The 19,661-nt window shown below is 34.2% G+C and overlaps 2 protein-coding genes across 3 annotated transcripts; both read right to left on the bottom strand.

Moving 5' to 3' along the window:
- Positions 1 to 542: 542 nt before the first annotated feature.
- Positions 543 to 4,156, bottom strand: LOC111384087 (protein DETOXIFICATION 40-like). Of its 2 annotated transcripts, none has more exons than XM_023008310.1 (7): positions 3,819 to 4,156; positions 2,813 to 3,444; positions 2,429 to 2,485; positions 2,045 to 2,283; positions 1,173 to 1,291; positions 953 to 1,039; positions 543 to 825 (listed from the first exon to the last, which is right to left on the bottom strand). In XM_023008310.1, the coding sequence occupies exons 1-7, from the start codon at positions 4,122 to 4,124 to the stop codon at positions 748 to 750; spliced, it is 1,518 nt and encodes a 505-aa protein (XP_022864078.1). In that variant the 5' UTR covers positions 4,125 to 4,156; the 3' UTR covers positions 543 to 747. The 2 variants fall into 2 exon arrangements, with proteins under 2 accessions (XP_022864078.1, XP_022864080.1); XM_023008312.1 differs by lacking the exon at positions 3,819 to 4,156 and adding an exon at positions 3,583 to 3,788.
- An 8,359-nt stretch (positions 4,157 to 12,515) lies between these two features.
- Positions 12,516 to 15,486, bottom strand: LOC111384088 (UPF0051 protein ABCI8, chloroplastic-like). Its single transcript, XM_023008313.1, has 2 exons — positions 14,011 to 15,486; positions 12,516 to 12,987 (listed from the first exon to the last, which is right to left on the bottom strand). The coding sequence occupies exons 1-2, from the start codon at positions 15,484 to 15,486 to the stop codon at positions 12,769 to 12,771; spliced, it is 1,695 nt and encodes a 564-aa protein (XP_022864081.1). The 3' UTR covers positions 12,516 to 12,768.
- Between the last annotated feature and the right edge of the window lie 4,175 nt (positions 15,487 to 19,661).

Raw genomic sequence — 19,661 nt, 5'->3', positions numbered from 1 at the left:
ATTCACATTTGTCACACATTCTTACCACAGAACATAATTTTGCTCGAAGTTCTGTTTTCTTTTTCCTTTTTAATTTGATTAGTTTAGGAAGATAACTAAGCAATCAACATCCGGCCTTGTCAATGCATCTACGGGGCTCATCTACCTAAAGATGACAGTTCATAACCAGGGGAAAGCTAATGGAGGATGAGTGTAGAGTCGAGACAAAACACAACACCTAGACCCAATTAAACCCCTCAAGGTCGACTAGAAGGAACCAGCTAGGCATGACTCCTGAAATGTTTGATTTGTTTGTTCAACAATTAGTAGCAAGAAGATCCTCGAATAAGATTCAATCGGAGTCCATCACCTCCTTAGACGAAACACGACATTTTAAAATGAATCGACTGTATCATCAAGATCAATGATTTATAAAGGTATACATAAGAGAACACATCCAAGATATCACGACTCAATGTTATAATTGTTCAAAAATTGGGTAATGATAGCCAAATAACAAGACAAGTGATTGTGAATAAGCATGCATCAATGTAAAGTGACTCTTTTACATCTTAACTACTGCTTTCATGAATTTTTAAATTTTATTTTAACGAAGAACAAACTTGGAAAAAAAACGAAATGATTGAATCTTAATAAGCCAACAGTTGGATGAGAAAAAACCTATTACAAAATCAATGATTGAGATCTCAATTAAGGTGAGAATCCTGGTTCTTATGAGATTTGCTGGGCAAGACTATAACGGTATAATCATTTTAGGCCCTTCTCCTTCAGTAATGGCTCTTTTATTTCTTCCCACTTTTCCAAACGTTTTCTTGCTTTCTCCACCTAGAAATTCAATATTTATTTATTACTTTGAAATAATCGTTTATAATATTTTGGTAAATATAACAAGTCTATGAAGAATAGCCATGAGCTTTAGTAAGGTAAACTGTAGAGTGTATGATAGTTTTACCTCTTTCTTCCAATCGGTTCGAAATGTTGTCCAGAGCAAAATGATGGTTTGCATCATTGTTCCTCCTATCATTCCCGACCATATTCCCTATGCACATATATATTCAATACATGCTCATACCAATTCAACTTCTTCGATTCTTGATTTGTACGTGATAATAAATAAATATAAAATTATTACAGTATATGACAATCTTATAAAAGAGTTTAATTTCTCGTACCTTAATTCCAAGGTTAAATTTGAAGCCAAGAAGACAACCAATTGGAACTCCCACAATGTAGTAACACCCAATATTTACGTAGGCGACAAATGCTTGCCATCCACATCCAACAGCCACCCCTTCAATTAATTTCCACATAGTCATACCAAGTGAAAAACATTGGTTATTATAAATGCATAATAACATCATCGGTGTGTTAAACCGTATAGAATTAGACATCTTCCTTTAATTCTGTCAAACATATTGTACCAAACGTGATATCATAAGCAATGTAATAAGAATCAAACTTGATATGGTACTTCGATCGAAAATTTTGATAAATGGCCGAAAAACCAGTTTAGTTCCACGTAAAACTGAAAATATCAAAATTGTTTAAGAAGTTCAAAACCGGCCAAAAACAGGGTAAGTTGAAATTGGTTCTACCCTTTTTTAATCAACTTATTTAATTTTTTCAACTACAACTTCAATTTCGATTTGACCCTTATCGCATGATCTTTTATCTTTTAAAGGTCGATTTTCAAACTCATAATTAAATCACAAATTATCAAGGTTTATACTCTAATGGATGTCAATTGCCAATAAGGCTTGGTGGAGTATGGACAATTCCAACGTGGTAATTCACCAAACATTACATCAAATTTACCTAATCCCATTTTTAAAACCTAAATAATTCAGCACTTTAATCATAAGAGATCTGATCAACACATTTATTCTCTTTGACCAAAGAAATCCTGCACTAAACAACAACAGACAACGTGATCCAAGATTCGAAAAAGCCAAAAATAAAAATAAAAAAAAAAGAAAGGACAAGGAGAAAGAAGAAGTAGAATGTGAATTTAGTACGCAAGTGTTTGTCTAGAGAAAATTATTACCTGACAAGACCGGTTGGACCCCATTGAGAATAAGAGTGACGGCTAAGAATGGACACAAATCCGAGACTGCATTGGCCACTATTTCACCATCCGTGAATATGTAGCTAATTACGTGACGTTGTGATAGTACAATGATGGCAACCACTACGGCGACTATGAAAGAAACAAGATTAACCACGACAACCGAGAAAGCTGCCGACTTAGGATTCCCTGCTCCAAGCTCATTGCTTACACGAACACTGGACAATATAATTGACAAGTTCATCGCTCATTGGTCACTTTAGTATAAATGGTTTAGTCACGTTCAAACTTTTACCTGACATGCCATAATATATGTATAGAGACGCACAAATTTTATGATTAGGGTGTGCAATATTAACTTACCTAGCAGCTGCATTGAACCCTACTGAAACCATGAATAACAGGCCGTTTATTGACATGCTGCACAAAGTGAAAATCAAGTCAAGAATAGTTAACTTACTACATTCCCTTGAATATGGATTTTCTTTTTTCCTTTTTTCAAACTTCAGAAAATCAAGGTACGTCACAATGTTGCTATTGTTAATGCTTAATTATTCCAACCATACATTATAAATTTCGTAGGAATATTATCCAATCTAATTAAGATAAAGTAACAAGATCAGAATAATTTGATAAGTTGAGACATTAATCCGAGTTGATAAGCAAAACTTCTTTAGTCTGGTGTAGTACAACTTACCAAACGAGCTGAAATTTCTTTGTTTAAAATAGTTAAGAAAGCAAACTTACCAGACTGAGAGTGCATCCAAGGCAAGTTCAGGGTTCTCAAGAAGTCCTGCAACCAACACTAGTACCTGAAAGTACCAAGTCTCCAAACACAGCATCACAGCAGAAGCAATAGACAATTTGACAAACTCCCAAAGACCAGTAAAAGCCTCCCAACTAAACCCAGTCCAAGTGGACTTACATTTTGGGGTCCACAATATATACAAAAACTGGGCCGAAACAATGATCCACCAAGATAAGCTCAATACCAAAGATGCCCCTAACACCCTTAAACCAATCTTGTACACCGCAACCCAACTCAAAAGTAAATGCACCCCTAGAGTAGCCAATGAAATGTAAGCACTCGGGGCTACAATACTCTGTGCTTGGAGGAATTTTTGTATAGGGAAATTGATTGTGTACGCGAAGAGCTGTGGGATGAGGCCGTAGACGAACACTGCTGCTAGTGATGCCACGTCTTCGGATTCTCCGATGAAGATAAGGATTTGTTTGGAAAATATGTAGACTAGGGTTATTGGGAGAGCAAAGAAGAAAAGAACCACAGTTGCTCTTTGAAGATAAAGGCCTAACATGTCATATCTGCCCGCACCAAATGCTTGCCCACATAGGGTTTCAACTGCACTTCCCATTCCTAGCTGCAAAAAACCCACTTTAGCATGTATGTGTTTGTTGATCGAGCTCATCTAATAGCTTAAGTTGTTCCGTTAACAGAAAAGAAACTTTATTGTTTTAAGTTATATCATCAACCCATGTGAAACAAATAAGGCTCGAACCTCGAGAATCTTGATGTTTGCATTTCTATTGGTGAAAGGCTTCAAGAAACTTTGTCGATTGAAAATGGTAGATGATAGTGGAGTCCATCAAAGTTACAAACAGAAAATTCCATAAATAGTTCAAAATAAAATTATTTGACAGAAATAAGTTTTTTGACCGATATTGTACATGTAGGAACTTTAGTTCCATATGATTGAACAGTAAAATAATGTATTCAAGGTGATCGTGCACGTACCAAGAGGCCGTAGGCGAATAACTGAATCCCCTGATTGCCAAGGCTTACCGCTGCAAACTCAAGATTCCCAAGGTGTCCGGAAAATATTCTAGTAGAAATGGACATTGAGTTGTTTATCAAGTACACCATAATTGCAGGTGCAGCAAGTCGAAGCAGTAGCCTCAGCTCAATCCAGGAGGCTATCCGGAGCCGCTTCAAACCCGATAAACTGGGTTCTGATAGAACGTTTTCCAGGTAGGACTCGGAGCTTGCTCCATGGACCATAGTTAGCGAGTTCGGATTGTTCTCGTTTTCAGCTTGTTCCATTATTACTTGATATTTCCTCAAGTCATTCAGAGCACTTAATATATAGCTGAAGTGATAAAGACTGCAAGGTATGTTTTGAGTAAAAACAATTTAATACGTCAAAAAAAGTGGTTGTGAATTTGCACGTGGAATTTTATGGGTGCTCCTGTAAATGATGAGCCACACACACGAAACTACACGATATGGTCACATTGATATATGATTTAAAAAAAAAAAAATGTAAGATAAGAACACGGTATGGACATGTTATTATTATTATTATTTTTTAATTGCGTATTTATGTATATTCTATCATTATTTATGTATATATTTTTAAATAAAATCAATTCTTTTCATTTTTGTTGATGAAATCCTAAATTGAGTAGTTATTTGTTAATTGAAACAATTATAAATTAATCTGTATTACATTTTAATTAGGAGAAGAAAATATACAACATGGCCCTTGTTTGGGCCTCATTCTTTTGCAAAAATTCATTTTTTAACAGTGTTTTGACATCATTTCAACCATACATTCTTCAATAAAATAATATTACACGTAAATTTAAAATTTTTTCTTATTTTTTAACCACACATTTTTCATCAATATACTATTCAAAAATTCATTCTATCCCAAAAAATGGAGCTCAAACAAGGGCATGTCTTGAAGTGTTCGAGAAAAATCAAAAATGGACATGACAAAATACAGATCAGATTTATACAATGCGTCGATTTTTTTATACTTCATAGATATCTTCAGCACAACTCGATATGTTAAACAAAGATTTTTGGAACATTGGGTTATTCTCAAATTGTCTCATAATTGAAGCAAACAAATTTTGAAGGAGAAATGAGAGTTTCTACTGATACACATTTGGATGTTCTCGTTGAATCAACAAATTTGTATCAATTTTTTTTTTTTTTTTTTTTCCTCAATGATTGGTACGCTATACACGACAATAATGGATTGATGGGATTAAAAAAAGACAATGCTAGTGTTCTTATGGTTACGTTCTAATTACCATACCGGGTTGATTAACTGATTGGTACACTTTTTTGTCTTCATGAAGTGACTAAGATGGTGAAACAGGAATTTATGGTTTTTTTAGTTCTTTTTAACCCAAAAAAGTAAAATTATTTGAGGTGCAATAGAATCCTAATCTATATAAGATACCATTTAGGTAACATTTTTTTTCCCCTTCTCAAGGATGATTAGTGTAAGGAAAAAGACTCCTGCACAGGTCATTTTACACAGGGGCTCTCACATGGAGTCCAACCCAACGTGTGGGTTCACCCCCATGTGTGTGAACCTATGTAGGCTCTATGCAAAAGATTAATGTAATAGGCAAAGTAGTGGCTAGCCAATGAAGAACTTCGCTTGTTTTTCTCTCAATAGAGGTGTTAAAATTAAAGGTTTGAAATTTACGTAAGAATTGTTATTTTCAAGCTTTTTTTTTTTTTTTTTAAATATACGGCTGAGGACAAACACAGCTGTGAACCGCTCAATCATTTCTAATTTCTATCAGGCGACAAAACTTCAGGCATCAGATCTTGTGTCTTTTTATGCACTTAAAAGTTTTGGCCTTTGACCCATAAACACTATAGATTCTTGCAATTATCATTGGTTTGATTAATCATTTTATTCATTTGAACTTTCAGCAAAATCTCGTCTGAATTCTTCATATTTCGTTCAAATTTATGTTTACACCATAAACACTGGTGTAATTTTTTCCACCAGTGTTGATTTGAAATTAAGACTCAATAAATACCAAAAGCAAAAAATAAAAATGAAAGATTATAAAGAACACAAATTTTTTTTTACCTAAATCCCGGAGGTTCGATGATCGCTATTAACACCTAATCCTCCATTAAATATCAATTAGGGATTAAGATCGAATCTATATGCACAACTTCAAACACATGACAAAAGTTCAAATCACGGATCAAGTTCTCACAAAGAGAACAAAAACCAAAACAACTCTCTCAAATGTACGATCCTTGAAGCCTCTCACACTAAGAGGAGGTTACTATTTATCAATTCACACACCAAAACCTTCTTCTTTAGCACAACTTTTTTACACAAAATCGAAAAATGAAATAAGAAGATGAGAACATAGAGAAATGATAAAGAGTATTTTTCTCTTACCCTAGAACGAGAGAAAATAGTCATTTTAAAACACAAAAACGTTTAGAATTTGTCCTAATGCTCACTATTGTGACTGTCTTCATTACATCAATGCTCACGATAATGTATAAAGTGTGCACCAAAACATATTATTGAAATAACAACAAAAGTGGACCACATATTTTGGCCGAGTTATCAATAATATCAATCGGCTTGAGTTTAATTTCTTTTGGCCTCAAGTGGCAAACAACCTAAAACTTCGCTCTCTACATTTTTCACCAAGAAAAATACATAAATAAACAAGGGAAAGAATTAATGGAGGAACTCTAAAATGAAATAGATTGTTTCGATGGAATCTTTTATTCTACATAGATAGATGAATAAGTCGTTATTTTTCTATTTAATATTATTTCAATTATCTTATCAAAAGATGAATTTACTCTTAGAAATCATTAAATCCTATATATGGATAAATGAGTGTTATGATGTATCTTGAAAATTCTTTGAAAGATAAAAATCAAACAATTTTGTAACAGAATGTCCAACATAGCAAATAGCAATTCGATGCAGAGTCAATGTCGATGTTTTCATGTTAGACGTTCTATAAAATTAAACTAACCTTGTTTTAGATTAGTTCCAAATTAAATAAAAAGGAAAGCTATAGTGACAGACGTAGAGCAAAATATAGTTGAATAATTGTTAGAAGTTGAAGAGTACGAGTGTTCTTTACGCGAATAAAGCTATGCTGCTAGATGAATCTTGTCCACCTAGGTGACCGACCCACATTGGCATGGGATCCGTGCTGACCCCACGTGAATAAAAAATGTAAAAAAAAATGACACCCTACTCATCTCGACTGTGATTATAGGTCAGCTGGGGTGTCAAAATAATTCTAGCACCCAGCATGATTCTCTTTACCCCCAAATTTTTGTAGAAAAGCTGCAAAGAAAATAATTTATTTAATTTCAACAATACCTTTGCCTTGTGCCTACAGCAACAAAACACTAAACACCAAAATGACTTCTTCTTCTTTTTCACATGGAAACCTTACACAATATTCCCAGCATGGCGTCGGAACAAATACTACTAATCTGGAAATTTCAATATGACTTTATTAAAATTTAAAATTAATTATAAGTTATACAAATTCTCCTTTTGTTGTCAGTCTCATTATTTAAAATAATTAAATTTCAGCAGTAAAGCATGGGAGCAGATATGCATTTAATTCAAAAGATTAACCTAGTTAAGCGTAGTCAAGTTCTTATAAATTTATAATTATTTTTATTTTTAAACGATGTGAAAAATTTTACCCGTAACATGCACGGTATAATGTAACTCATTTGAGAATATAATTTTAAAAATCAAATTTAGGTGATCAATGGCTCATTTGAGCTATATAAACTCGGATACCATATTGAACCAACTCATTATAAATTTTCGATACCATATTTATTTTAATTTATATATTTTGTGAGGTGGGACTAGTTCCAGCTGTTTTCTACTGTCGAAAATTATACTTGCACTGTAATAGGCTAATCAAACTTGAGCCAACAGCCACATTTTCATTATCTGAAACAGTAGATGGGAAATCAAGTTACAGCGAATTACATGAAAAATCTTGGCATATGGCTTTTGGTAAATTAATAAAACCAGCACAAAAATTTTGCTTTATAATGTACTTTTCATGTCAATTGATGGACAAGAGCGACATGTTTTGTTTTGATTCTCAACCTTTTCTCTAAATTATTTAAAAAATATGTGAAAGACAAAGAGAGACGCAAATCAAAAATAAAAAGGTGAATATAGAATTTTAAAATATAAGGCATTTTCAAATTGATTGAAACCTTTGATAAATGGTCGACCCTACTCAAGCTAGTTTTGTCCCTGGTCTTTTTCTGCGACGGACATTTGAGAACAAGAAAGCCATTTCTTGAACTTTTTGTAAAGAGATTCTTTGAAATTTGAATCAATCAATAGAATGAAACGAAATAATGGCAAGCCTAGGACCACAGTCACCTGCCTGCAGAGCTGGCCCAAAGGCAGTATATCAAGAAGCAAGAAACATCACATACAATCCGATTTTTTTTAAACAAGAGGTGGAAAAGTCAAAATACGATGAAGTGGGAGTTAGCACTCGATTTCATTGGTACCATTCAATCAAATCCAATTCAATTGTGTGAAAGAAACGCAAAAGTGGGTGGATTCTTTGTCTTTACATATTGGAATAAATTATATCAGAAGTCTTCAACTTACGACATATAAGTTAATTTATAATTCTTGCCATTACAAGTTTTTTGTACCATGATATTCAGTTTAGGGTACGGTTTGTTGAAAATTAAAATTCATAATTTTTTACCATTAAGAGAAGTAAAATAGCAATAAGAAAATGAAAAAACTAAAAAATACACAAGATTTCTAGAGATCTACCTTAGTGTGAGTAACATCCGTCGCAACAATAATTTACTTGATGGAAAAGTGCGTTAGGAGAGAGAAACTTGCTCCCTATATTTTGTAATGTTTCTCGTTTTTTCCCTTTTTTTTTTTTTTTTAATAATTATGATACAAAACCCTAATGATCACTTGCTATTTATGAGATACTCAAGACAAAACTTAAATTACAAGTGTAAATTCTTAAATTATAATAATAGAAATTTTGTCAATCCGGATAGGAACTTCGCTCAAATACAATAATTTAGCTCTACAACTTAACAGAATTTATATCCATGCAAAGATAAATCAAACTTAACTCTTATATGTTAGGAATATTTGAAGTGTACAATAGGTAATTTACTTAAATGAAAAATGACTAAACGAGGATAAAATTGTATCTTTCATAATAAATTGACCCGTGAAACGTTAATGTAGATGTAAATTGTCCATAGACACTAAGATGCTATAAACGTGATTTCCATGTGAAAAATAAAAGTCAAAAATCCATTTAGATAAATGTAGATTAAAACTTCCTTTGCTCTTTGTCAATGTATCGTTTTTGTCCTTTTAAAAGCCATAATGATAAAGATTAAAGCCTATTGAACTTTATTCTATACTCTTAATTATTGGCCGAAGATCAATATTCTTGCTTCATTGCCACCCCCACATCACTCTAAAGTTTTGAGCCAAAAGTAAAACTTTTGACTTTATAAGTTGCATTTATTTATTTATTATTATTTTTTTTTTGGGGGTGATTTGTTGATGATGGAATATGTAGAGGATTTTGGTAAGATTCGATGCTTTTCTAGCTTCATATATATTCGATATTGCTTTGTTTGCCAAGCTTTCTAACCTTCCAATCTTTGATTTTTGATTTTCTTGCGCCCCCTTCACTTTTATTGTTACACATAAGGCCCCTGTTTGGTGAAAAATAAAATCAGAATTTTAATAAATTTGAATAAAAATTAATGAAATATGTTGCTGAAAAGTTTTAATTTCATGAAGTATGTGGTTAAAATTACTTATTAACTTTGACTTTGATAAAAAGTTAAATTTTAATCCCTAACAAATAGAGGCTAAATCTGGTTCAGTGCATTCAATATCATCAAGTAACTTTTGAAAGTCTATAATATTATAGCACGTAAATTTTTTCATCATCTTCAACCTTCAGACAAGAGAGTCTGATTAAAGTAGCTACCATTCAGCCCCTTATGAGATGGCCAAGTTGGTGGAGTAGGTGAGCGTTAAGGTCTTTAGTCACGAGTTCAATTCTCCCTACTAACACTTCTCGATCAAGTTTGTTACACTGAATTTGATTAGTGTGGTTTACCTCACTGGCGTGATTTGTAGACTATTGCGTCAACTCATTGGTTTACCCAGTGCGCACCCGAAGGATAGTGACGGTGAGTTTTCCCTTAAAAAAAAATAAAAATAAAAAAGGTAGCTACCATTCACCATGTTTTAGTGCCCAAGCATAAATACGATTAAGAGTAAAGACATCAACGTGTGTGAAATTTGATGAGCCTATTTTAACAACCTAGGACAAGGAAATTTGTTACTATAGAGTATGAGGTTGACATAATGGTTCAATGTTGTACTATTCATCGACTACTCATCTTAGATAAGAAAATTTGATCAAAAAACTTGCACCAATATAAGTTGTACAATAAATTCAATTTTTCTTTTAAAATTTTATTTTTCACGACAATCATATACATAAAGGTTAACAAATATATAAACGAGAAAATCCATAACTGATACAATTGTTCGAACAGAGTATATATCTTATATCTTACCATCTAAATTACCTATAGCTCAATTAGTTTTCTTGTCGTCTTCGTTTAGTTCACTTGCATCAGTACTTTCATGGCAAAACAGAACTCATTTACCCGTTTCCTGTCAACCGGATAGACATACCCGTCTCTAAAAATGCATAAAAACTCTCATCACTGTTTCAAGACATCCAGCACAGAAAAGGATTTGATCACCAAATGAAACGTTTATCTCATCTGGAAGTGTCTCATAGCAACGAATCAAACCCAATAATTTGTTTGCATTTATAAGCCAGCCGTCCCATATTCACTAGAATTGAATTCTAGCACTGAAGGTTACCAGACGACCCTATACAATCATAAGTTGGTAAGCATATACCAAAATAGCTAGACTGAATATAGAGATTGATGATAAATATACTGATGATCGTGTTTCGTTGGATCATCCTAACTCTGACTTCTTTTGAGAAGTTTGGTACGAAGTTGCAATATGACAAGTGTGTATGAAAGGGAAGTCAATACTCATAAATGGAGAAAAAGGTGAATGATCAACTGAGTTCATATTCAGATGCTGCCTGTATTCTTTTTCTATATTCTATTTTCATTATCTGTGACACTGTACAGCAGAATCCAATATTCAATGAGATTTTGACAATTCCTAGATTGATGCCTGATAATGCAGCATCATATTCAATCAAAACAGAGCCAACACTGTCTACTGAAGCTGTGAAGAAGCATATTTGTAGAAAATACAGGACACATAATCTCCTTATATATGTGCACATCACACCGACAAAAGGCATAATGCACAAACCCACTCGAATTGATTGGAGATGACGCAAAGGAAATACCTAAGATACAGAATTAAAAAACATCATATTCAAAATCAGAGCCAACACTCTACTTTCCGGCCAGGAGCACACATTGGCAAGCAGAAGTAACCAACAGACCTACACATGACCAGGCATCAAAAGGTTTATCATTTCAGCAGAAATTATCTCCAGGCCCTATGATAGAGTCTCACGACACCCTGCTTTGAGACAACCAGAGTTTAAAGAGATTATGCAACTTTTAATATTTTCAAACCGAAAATAGTTGAAGTACTCGAAGGAAAGCAAATTTAAGAGCATTGTTTAACGGAGACATCAGAACAAAATACTTCAGAGCAAAAAAGGCAAACAATACAATGAAACTGCCGAAATCAGGGGAAAAAGGCACGTCATACAATCGAGAACAAAAAAGAGACCAAATTTAGCAGGTAGGTATGTTTTTTGCTGCAATAGCAGTCAAATATGCTAGGAATTAACATCCAAGGGTCAATCATACCTTTTGTCTGACGACCCACTTCTCATTGTTAGCAGCAGGACCTACTTGCATGCGCCTGATTGAACAAAACCTTCCATTCATCTCAGTCGTGACTCATCACTGTTCACTTTCATCACCAAACATCACAAACCCGCAGCCCTTGGTGCAACCCATTGCCCTATCTGTTACAACCTTAGCACGCCTTACTGAATTATAGTAGTCAATCACATTGCCATTTTAAATAAGCTGAAGCCTAAGAACAGGAAAATCATTTTAGAATCTAAAACTTAAGAAAAATTGCGAAAAAGTTTGCAACTTAGACCTGACTATCCAAACTTCACACGTCAAATTCACAAAAATGTAAAACTGATTCATCAACGAAAACCTTTTATAAAGCTTAATAGTTAATAGAAAAGAAGATTTCAAAGAATCCAAAACCTGAATTTGAGATCTTCTCAACTTCATAAGAAGACACTTCAATCCCCAAAATAGGCAAACCCCATCAGCAGTTAAATCAAGATAGCGCTGCATGCCAATAACGCTACAGCATTCCAACCAAAAACAGTGTACTGATCTCTTGCAAGTTGAAAAAGGGAGCTAACACCAAGTTCATTCTTTAGTTCAACTAAAAACAATGCAGAAGTACTGAAATTTTAAATTTCAAGCATGATTCAGTAAATTATCAATGGAGAGTCTGGCGGATCGATTCTGCACTCAGTGACTACACAACCATTGAACAAAAATACAATAGTTAAAATGAAAAGTATAAAATCCAACACAGAATTGCAGAAGTTACATTTTCTAATGTCCACGAACTGGAAATAAATAATTATTCAATGAACCTCAGTTTTTAAACTGCACTTGACGGTACAGGGAAATTCACAAGCATCAAAAGTATCGTTGTTTATGCATTTACAAATTTCGTATGTTTGTCTTCTTGAAAATCTATCTCAAGAGAGAGAGTAAATTTTAAAGATCAAAACTTATAAAGAGATGTACAAATTTCCACACAATACAGCCTTATTGTAATTACAGCTTAACCAACAGATCCTTCAAGCTTCAAACTCATGAGCTGGTTTACTTCAGCGCCAAATTCATCTGGCAATTCATTGAAGACATCCCGACAAAACCCAGAAATCATGGCTGCCATAGCTTTCTCATAGTCAATACCTCTCTGCTGGAAGTAGAATAACTGATCTTCACCAATTTTGGAGGTCGTGGCTTCATGTTCAATACGGGATGTTGGATTTTTCGTCTGTTTAGAGAACAAAATTCATTGTTAGCAACCAGAAGTCTGCAATACATTTTGTTACTTAAGGGCAGGCTTGGTAGGATGCTATTAAAGAAGAAAAAAGTTCAAATTTTATAAACTATACTTTCTACTTCTATCTAATATTGTGTGAACAAAAACACATACCAAGAACATCATATTAAAGCCCTGTTTGACTCTCTTTATTTCAAAACTCTTTATTTCTCATAGTCATTTTCAATCACACATTCTCCAAAAAAATAACTATTGAAAACATCATTTTCCCCAATTTCTCTTTATAATGGACATCAAACAGGGGCTAAGAATATTATGCCTTTGATTCCTCTCGCATTCCATACTTTACATAGAAAGAAGGTATATTTTAAATGAATGCAGAAACAACAGCAACTATGATACATCATCAATTACCAATGAGGATAAAACATCCTAATAAGTGATACGAGGTGATCAATCAAAGGTCACCATCCCTCTCTTTCTTTGTATTTATATGTATAGAAGTATTAATCCACGAGGCTTCAAATGGAATAAAACCACCGATATGTTTTGATTGTGTCCTGTCAACGAGAACACTTGCCAATCAAATATTTACAGGTCATGATTTGAGCCATAATGCTATTTTCTTGATGCATAACATGAGTTCAACGAATTAATAAAATTTCAAGGGTAGATATGAAACTGAACGTAGTTCCGCACCATGCACTCACAAAAGCAAACAATCTTAAAAGAGGTCCTCCAACCAGTTTATCCCTAAAGAGGCAAAGGGGAAACATTATCCAGAAAAGTACAGTTTACAGAAGTAAACTTTACAAGGACAGAGTAAAACTACTAAGGATAATACAATAACTATCTTCAATCACAAAAGCCTGTGATCAAGAGAATGCCTGGCTTTGAATTGAAAATTGAAAACTCGGGCATATAATCAAGAAAGATATAAATAAAAAACTAAAGAAATCAAAGATTGAAATATTAACAAGCAGCAAAATGCAAGAAACAAGTTCATAAATATACCTGAATGTATGGATAAGTGTTAGCAGCAGCATTGTCGCCAATAAGCATTGAATCACACTGAGAAGAATTTCGAGCATTGTGCGCATTTGACAACACCTGGACCAGACCTCTATAACAATTTCTTGAATGTCCAGCTGAAATACCCTTTGATATTATCCTACTTCTAGTATTCTTCCCCTTGTGTATCATCTTCGTTCCCGTGTCAGCCTGCTGATAATTATTGGTCAATGCCACAGAATAAAACTCACCAACGGATTCATCACCCTCTAAAATAACACTTGGGTATTTCCAAGTGATGGCTGACCCAGTCTCCACTTGTGTCCATGATATCTTAGATCTAGGCCCAGCACAAAGCCCCCTCTTTGTAACAAAATTATAGATACCACCTTTCCCATTCTCATCACCTGCATACCAATTCTGAACAGTGGAATACTTGATCTCGGCACCCTCGTGGCAATACAACTCCACCACTGCAGCATGCAATTGGTTCGTATCATAAGAAGGTGCAGTACACCCCTCTAAATACTCTACGAAGCTTCCTTCATCTGCAACAATCAATGTCCTCTCAAACTGCCCCGTCTCCATCGCATTTATCCTAAAATAGGTTGATATTTGCATAGGACACTTCGTATTTTTTGGTATATACACAAATGATCCATCACTGAATACAGCTGAATTCAAAGAGGCGTAAAAATTATCCTCAGGGGGCACGACCCTACCCAAATACTTCCTAACTAACTCTGGATGCTCTCTAATAGCCTCAGAAATTGAGCAAAAAATCACACCAGCTTTCTCCAACGTCTTCCTATGAGTAGTAGCAATTGAAACGCTATCAAGAACGGCATCAACCGCAACATTAGCCAGTCTATTCCTTTCATTCAAAGGCACCCCAAGCTTATCAAAATACTTAACCAGCTCAGGGTCAGCCTCATCAAGACTATTCAAAGTAGGCTTCTTTTTGGGCTCTGAATAATAACAAATATCCTGAAAATCAATTTCTGGGTACTGATTATCTGACCATTTGGGCTCTTTCATATTGACAAACTTCTGATAAGACTTTAATCTGAACTCGAGCATCCAATCAGGCTCATTTTTCCTAGAAGATATTAACCTAACTGTTTCCTCAGCCAACCCTTTAGGAATCGTAAACGAGTCAATCTCTTCATTAAAACCCCACTTATAGTCTCTTTTCAAGAATTTATGAAGTGGGTCATCCTCATCTGAGGCAGAGACCGATGATTTCTTACCTGGCGACTCAATTGTAGTATTGGATTCATAGCCGACGTCGGCCCTAATCTTCAAGAAAGTTCTTGGGTTTCTGAGGCTGGATGACTTGGGAAATTGGTGAAACAGAAACCCTTTTGCGGGTTCTGAAATGGGTTTTGCGCAAAAAGATGAAATTCCGCCGGTTAGAAGAGAAGCCATAAGGTGATGTGTGGTGGTGAAGACCGGAAATTTCAGGACAAATAGATACATATCACTATTTATTTATATATTATCAAGAATCGCATGCGGGCCACGTGCCCTAGAAATTGGACTATAGATAAAAGGGCAATGAGAGTTGCTACATATTGTTACGCCTCTTTCTGAACCGTCTCGAAATGCCCATCACCATATGTTTCAGTCTGATAAGGACCTATGCGAAGTGTTTTCGAAGTAATATCACCAATGACTACAACCTAGTAGCATGATGCGAAGTACAGGCGATCCGTACTACTGACCTGACCGAAGCTCCTCGTACCCGAGGCCAAGGCCAAGTGGAGCTCTGTTAGAAGACCCGCCGCCAATTTCAGAAAGAAATTTGTGCAAAGATCCTCCCTGCACCTAAGGTTTAAATTGATTTGACGTCTCCATGAGGCTAGTTGATGTGATTTATCAATTTTATGTCAATTCAACTCACGAGAAACAAGCTGTCTACCCACTCTATAGACGCTGTTAATTGACGCATATGAGCGGACGCCTCATACCGTCAGATGTATACACGTGTCCCACATCCAACGGCTTATCCCACTTATAAATATCCAATGTTTGACAAGAGGCAAAGGTAATAAAACTCTTACTATATAGCACTCAATAGTAAACTTATATATTTTCTCCTCCCCCTTATCATTATTTTGCACAATCTCTGGGTACTGTTCTGACCACCTAAACTTGACTTGACCGTCGGAGTGTATACGGCCGCCACCACCCCCGCTGGTCCCGGCCGTGTGCATCTGACCGTTCGCTGATTGTGCGCATGGAGGAATACGTGGAGTAGCTCTCAGTTGGTCACTTGGAAGGTCCAATTTTCGAGATCAACACATATATTATCAATTTTACATTTGGCATTAAAAATAATAATAAATAAAATAAAATAAAATTGAAAGAAAGAAAATGTCAATCAGATGCTATCAGCACAACATCTATAAATTGCCTAACAAAAAAGAGTTTTGCTGAAGTACACAAAATGCTTGATCGATGGTTGACATCATTTCACATTGTCGTGGGTCCCATTTGAATAAAAAGATGCCGACCTCCGGTGTATGTGTGTATTCGATCATGCCATATGTCATCGCATTTGTTGCTGTAGCTTCGCCCAACAAAAAATTCCCTTTACAAGGAGAAATAACTGAAGGGAAATTGTAGTTGCATCTCTCCTACAATACTTTCTATTCAAGCATTACTCTTTGTGGTGATTTTTTTTTTTGAATAATATGGTTTTTTTATCACTCCAACCAAGGTAATAATGAAGTCGCATGCAAGATTTATGAGTGAATTTGTGCTTTAGATTTTATTTATTTATTTGCATAGTTATTCAATATCATATGAAGTATCGGATGTTGAGATCACATATCAAGTCAGGATGTAGTATCTTGAGAAAAAAAACATACCAATTTTGGTTGAATCGTATAAATCAAAACAATTGGTTACATAAAAAAGGGAAAATGGAATTGGATTAAAACTAGAATCGATCAATATAGGTTTGGTTCGGTTCGATTTATTTTATTTTATTTTATTATTATTATCATGGAATAATTGGTTCACATCAGATTTAGTTTGATAGTTTTATGTTTTATAGTGTAAATCGTTGGATAAATTTTTTTAAATTTTATTTTTACGGTTTTATTTTAAACTTTAAAACCCTCAATTTTTATGAAAATAAATAAACCCATGTAAACTAGGAAATAATAAAATATAATTAACTGAATTGAAAAGTTGAGTATCGGATAAGAAGTCATTCAATTCTCTATTCTAAAATTCCTAATTAATTAAATTAGAATCGATTGAACAAGCTAGTTTGGTTTGGTTTTGATCTGGGTTGAGTGATTTCAAATGACAACTCCCACACTATCAATGATTTATAACAACGAATAATTATATAATCCAATTGATGTTAGCAAAAGCATTTGAATTTTATATATTTGATATTTATGGTCCATATTTGGATCAAACAACAATTTTCTTTAGGATAGAAAAGAAGCTGCAATTTGCACTACGGTAAAATCACATAACCAAAGACAATATTCATTATGGCCCCGTTTGGTAGGAATTTTTTGCCCCAAAAAATTGTTTTTTTGATCGTTATTTTACTATTCAAGCCGTAATATTTGACTTCTTCTCTCACATGTGGATCCCACTTTTCTTCTAACGGTCAAAAAATTAATTCTCAAAATCCCTACCAAACGGGCCCTATATTTCCAATTAGATGCTCTAAATATGGAATGAAAAATTTCTTGGATGGGTGAAAAACTGGGTAAATTACAAGTAAATTATGACCTTGTCACAATTAATAATACTAACAAATGTTATAAATGATTTTTTTTTTTTTTTTTTTGGGATCTTTCGACTTTATTGTTGCATAAATTTAGAAAATTTCTTGGATGAGAAATAAATCATTACCATATATTACCAATTAATGATGCAGCCTATTCATTATTTTTTTTTCTTTTCTAATAAAGAGGAGAAATTAAAAAATAATTATATAGAGCTAACAAAATGAGAGGGGAAAAAAAACTATCTTTCTCAAGAAACCCACATAATCATTTGACTGTTAGATCTCTGGAACCAATTCTTTTGAAGATTTACAGAGGTAAATTATTGGCTCTCTCTCTCTCTCTCTCTCTCTCTCTCTCATGATTTTAGTGCATAAAATTCCCATTTAATTGGATTGATCATATGGTGTGTATTTGTAATACCTGCAATCAGGGCCGGTCTTGTGATTGTCAGGGCTCGAGGCGAAGATCATAAATTAGGCTCTCGAAATCAACGTAAATGCAAAGTTCGACGGTGTATTATGCTCAATGTCATTTCCATCCAAAACCAGTTCATTCTTTAATCTTCCCAGATCTAAGAATTGTGACACCATCAAGCAAATCCACCTTCCTAACCTGAAATAGCCTACAAGTTAATGTAAACCTGAACTCTGATTCAATCCCAACATTTCCATGAACACAAGAGCATGTGAACAAATTGAGACAGCATTCAGTATAGAATTTAGAATGAAAATGCAATACAAGTCTGCCAAGACAGGTAATTCCCACTACAACCAAAACCCCCTAATTTTTCCCTAATACAATGATAAAAACATAAATGCATTTGCATTTTTTTTTATCAGACGGTGATTTTATAAATGATTGAAATCAACATTAATACATACTCAAAAAGAAGCTTTTAAGCACCACGGATCAAAAATAGTGCAAAGTAACTCACAAACAGTTTTTCACTTTGAGCCTCATATGATTTCCATAGTACAGACAATTAAATAAATAACTAATATCATTTTGAAAAATCCAATAATTATCAAAGCAAATATAACAAAGACTTTAAAATCAACAGTATGACAAGGTTGTTTCTTTAGAGAAATAATCATTTACTCTTCCAAACAACAACTCAGACTCAAAAATGGCCTCTCTTATAAAACTAAAGCAAAGAACCCAAAAAAGTTTCATAATATGACAAATACAAATATCCACTTTGGATCCAATTAAGAAAAAGAGGCCACTTTAAATTAACCATTAACAAATGAAGAGGCCATAAGAAATGAAACAAATAAATCATAAACATAAATTACATATACAATCCAAAGCCTTCAAGGAAGAGTAAAAATGATTAAAGAATTCAGACCTTCTTCCGTCTAGGAAGTTATGGATCTCAATAGACTTGCTTCCATTAGTGATTGAACCATTGATGCGAAAGTGAGCAACTGAGCATACACAAACTGCATCTTATGGCGGTAAATTTCAATATATGTACACTCACATACAGGATGTAAAGTGGAGAATTTGAAATAAATGTACCTAATGAAGCGGATTTCAATGAAGTTCGAGATGTAAGATAGACAGAAGAGGAGGAGGAAGCCATATGGGGAGAAATTATTAGGGTTCTCCCGTCTAGCTTCATTTAAAAATAATAATAATAATAATAATAACTGAGCCAAGAGATGAGGCCCTCTCAAGTTTTGGGCCTGAGGCGCAGGCCTTATTGGCCTCCTCATAGGACCGGCCATGCCTGCAATGCATGCATGCATGCATTTGCCCGAATGAGTGTAAGAATATCCTTGTATTCACTTGTAGGAAGGGAAATGAGCTTCTTTATACATACATACATACATACATACATACATACATACATACATACATACATACATATATATATATATATATATATATATA

This window comes from Olea europaea, unplaced genomic scaffold (assembly GCF_002742605.1).
Source record: "Olea europaea var. sylvestris unplaced genomic scaffold, O_europaea_v1 scaffold2841, whole genome shotgun sequence".
Lineage (NCBI taxonomy): Eukaryota > Viridiplantae > Streptophyta > Magnoliopsida > Lamiales > Oleaceae > Olea > Olea europaea.
This window is presented reverse-complemented; position numbering and strand designations above follow the sequence as displayed.

Bases quoted from the DNA above. Each gene is read 5' to 3' on its own strand.
- LOC111384087 (XM_023008310.1), bottom strand. From the start codon at position 4,124: ATGGAACAAGCTGAAAACGAGAACAATCCGAACTCGCTAACTATGGTC. The intron at 2,486-2,812 runs GTAAGTTTGCTT...CACTTTGTGCAG, and splicing joins TTGGATGCACTCTCAGTCTG to CATGTCAATAAACGGCCTGT. The intron at 1,292-2,044 runs GTAATAATTTTC...AATTAATTGAAG, and splicing joins GGTCCAACCGGTCTTGTCAG to GGGTGGCTGTTGGATGTGGA.
- LOC111384088 (XM_023008313.1), bottom strand. From the start codon at position 15,486: ATGTATCTATTTGTCCTGAAATTTCCGGTCTTCACCACCACACATCAC. The intron at 12,988-14,010 runs GTATATTTATGA...TTCTCTAAACAG, and splicing joins ACACTTATCCATACATTCAG to ACGAAAAATCCAACATCCCG.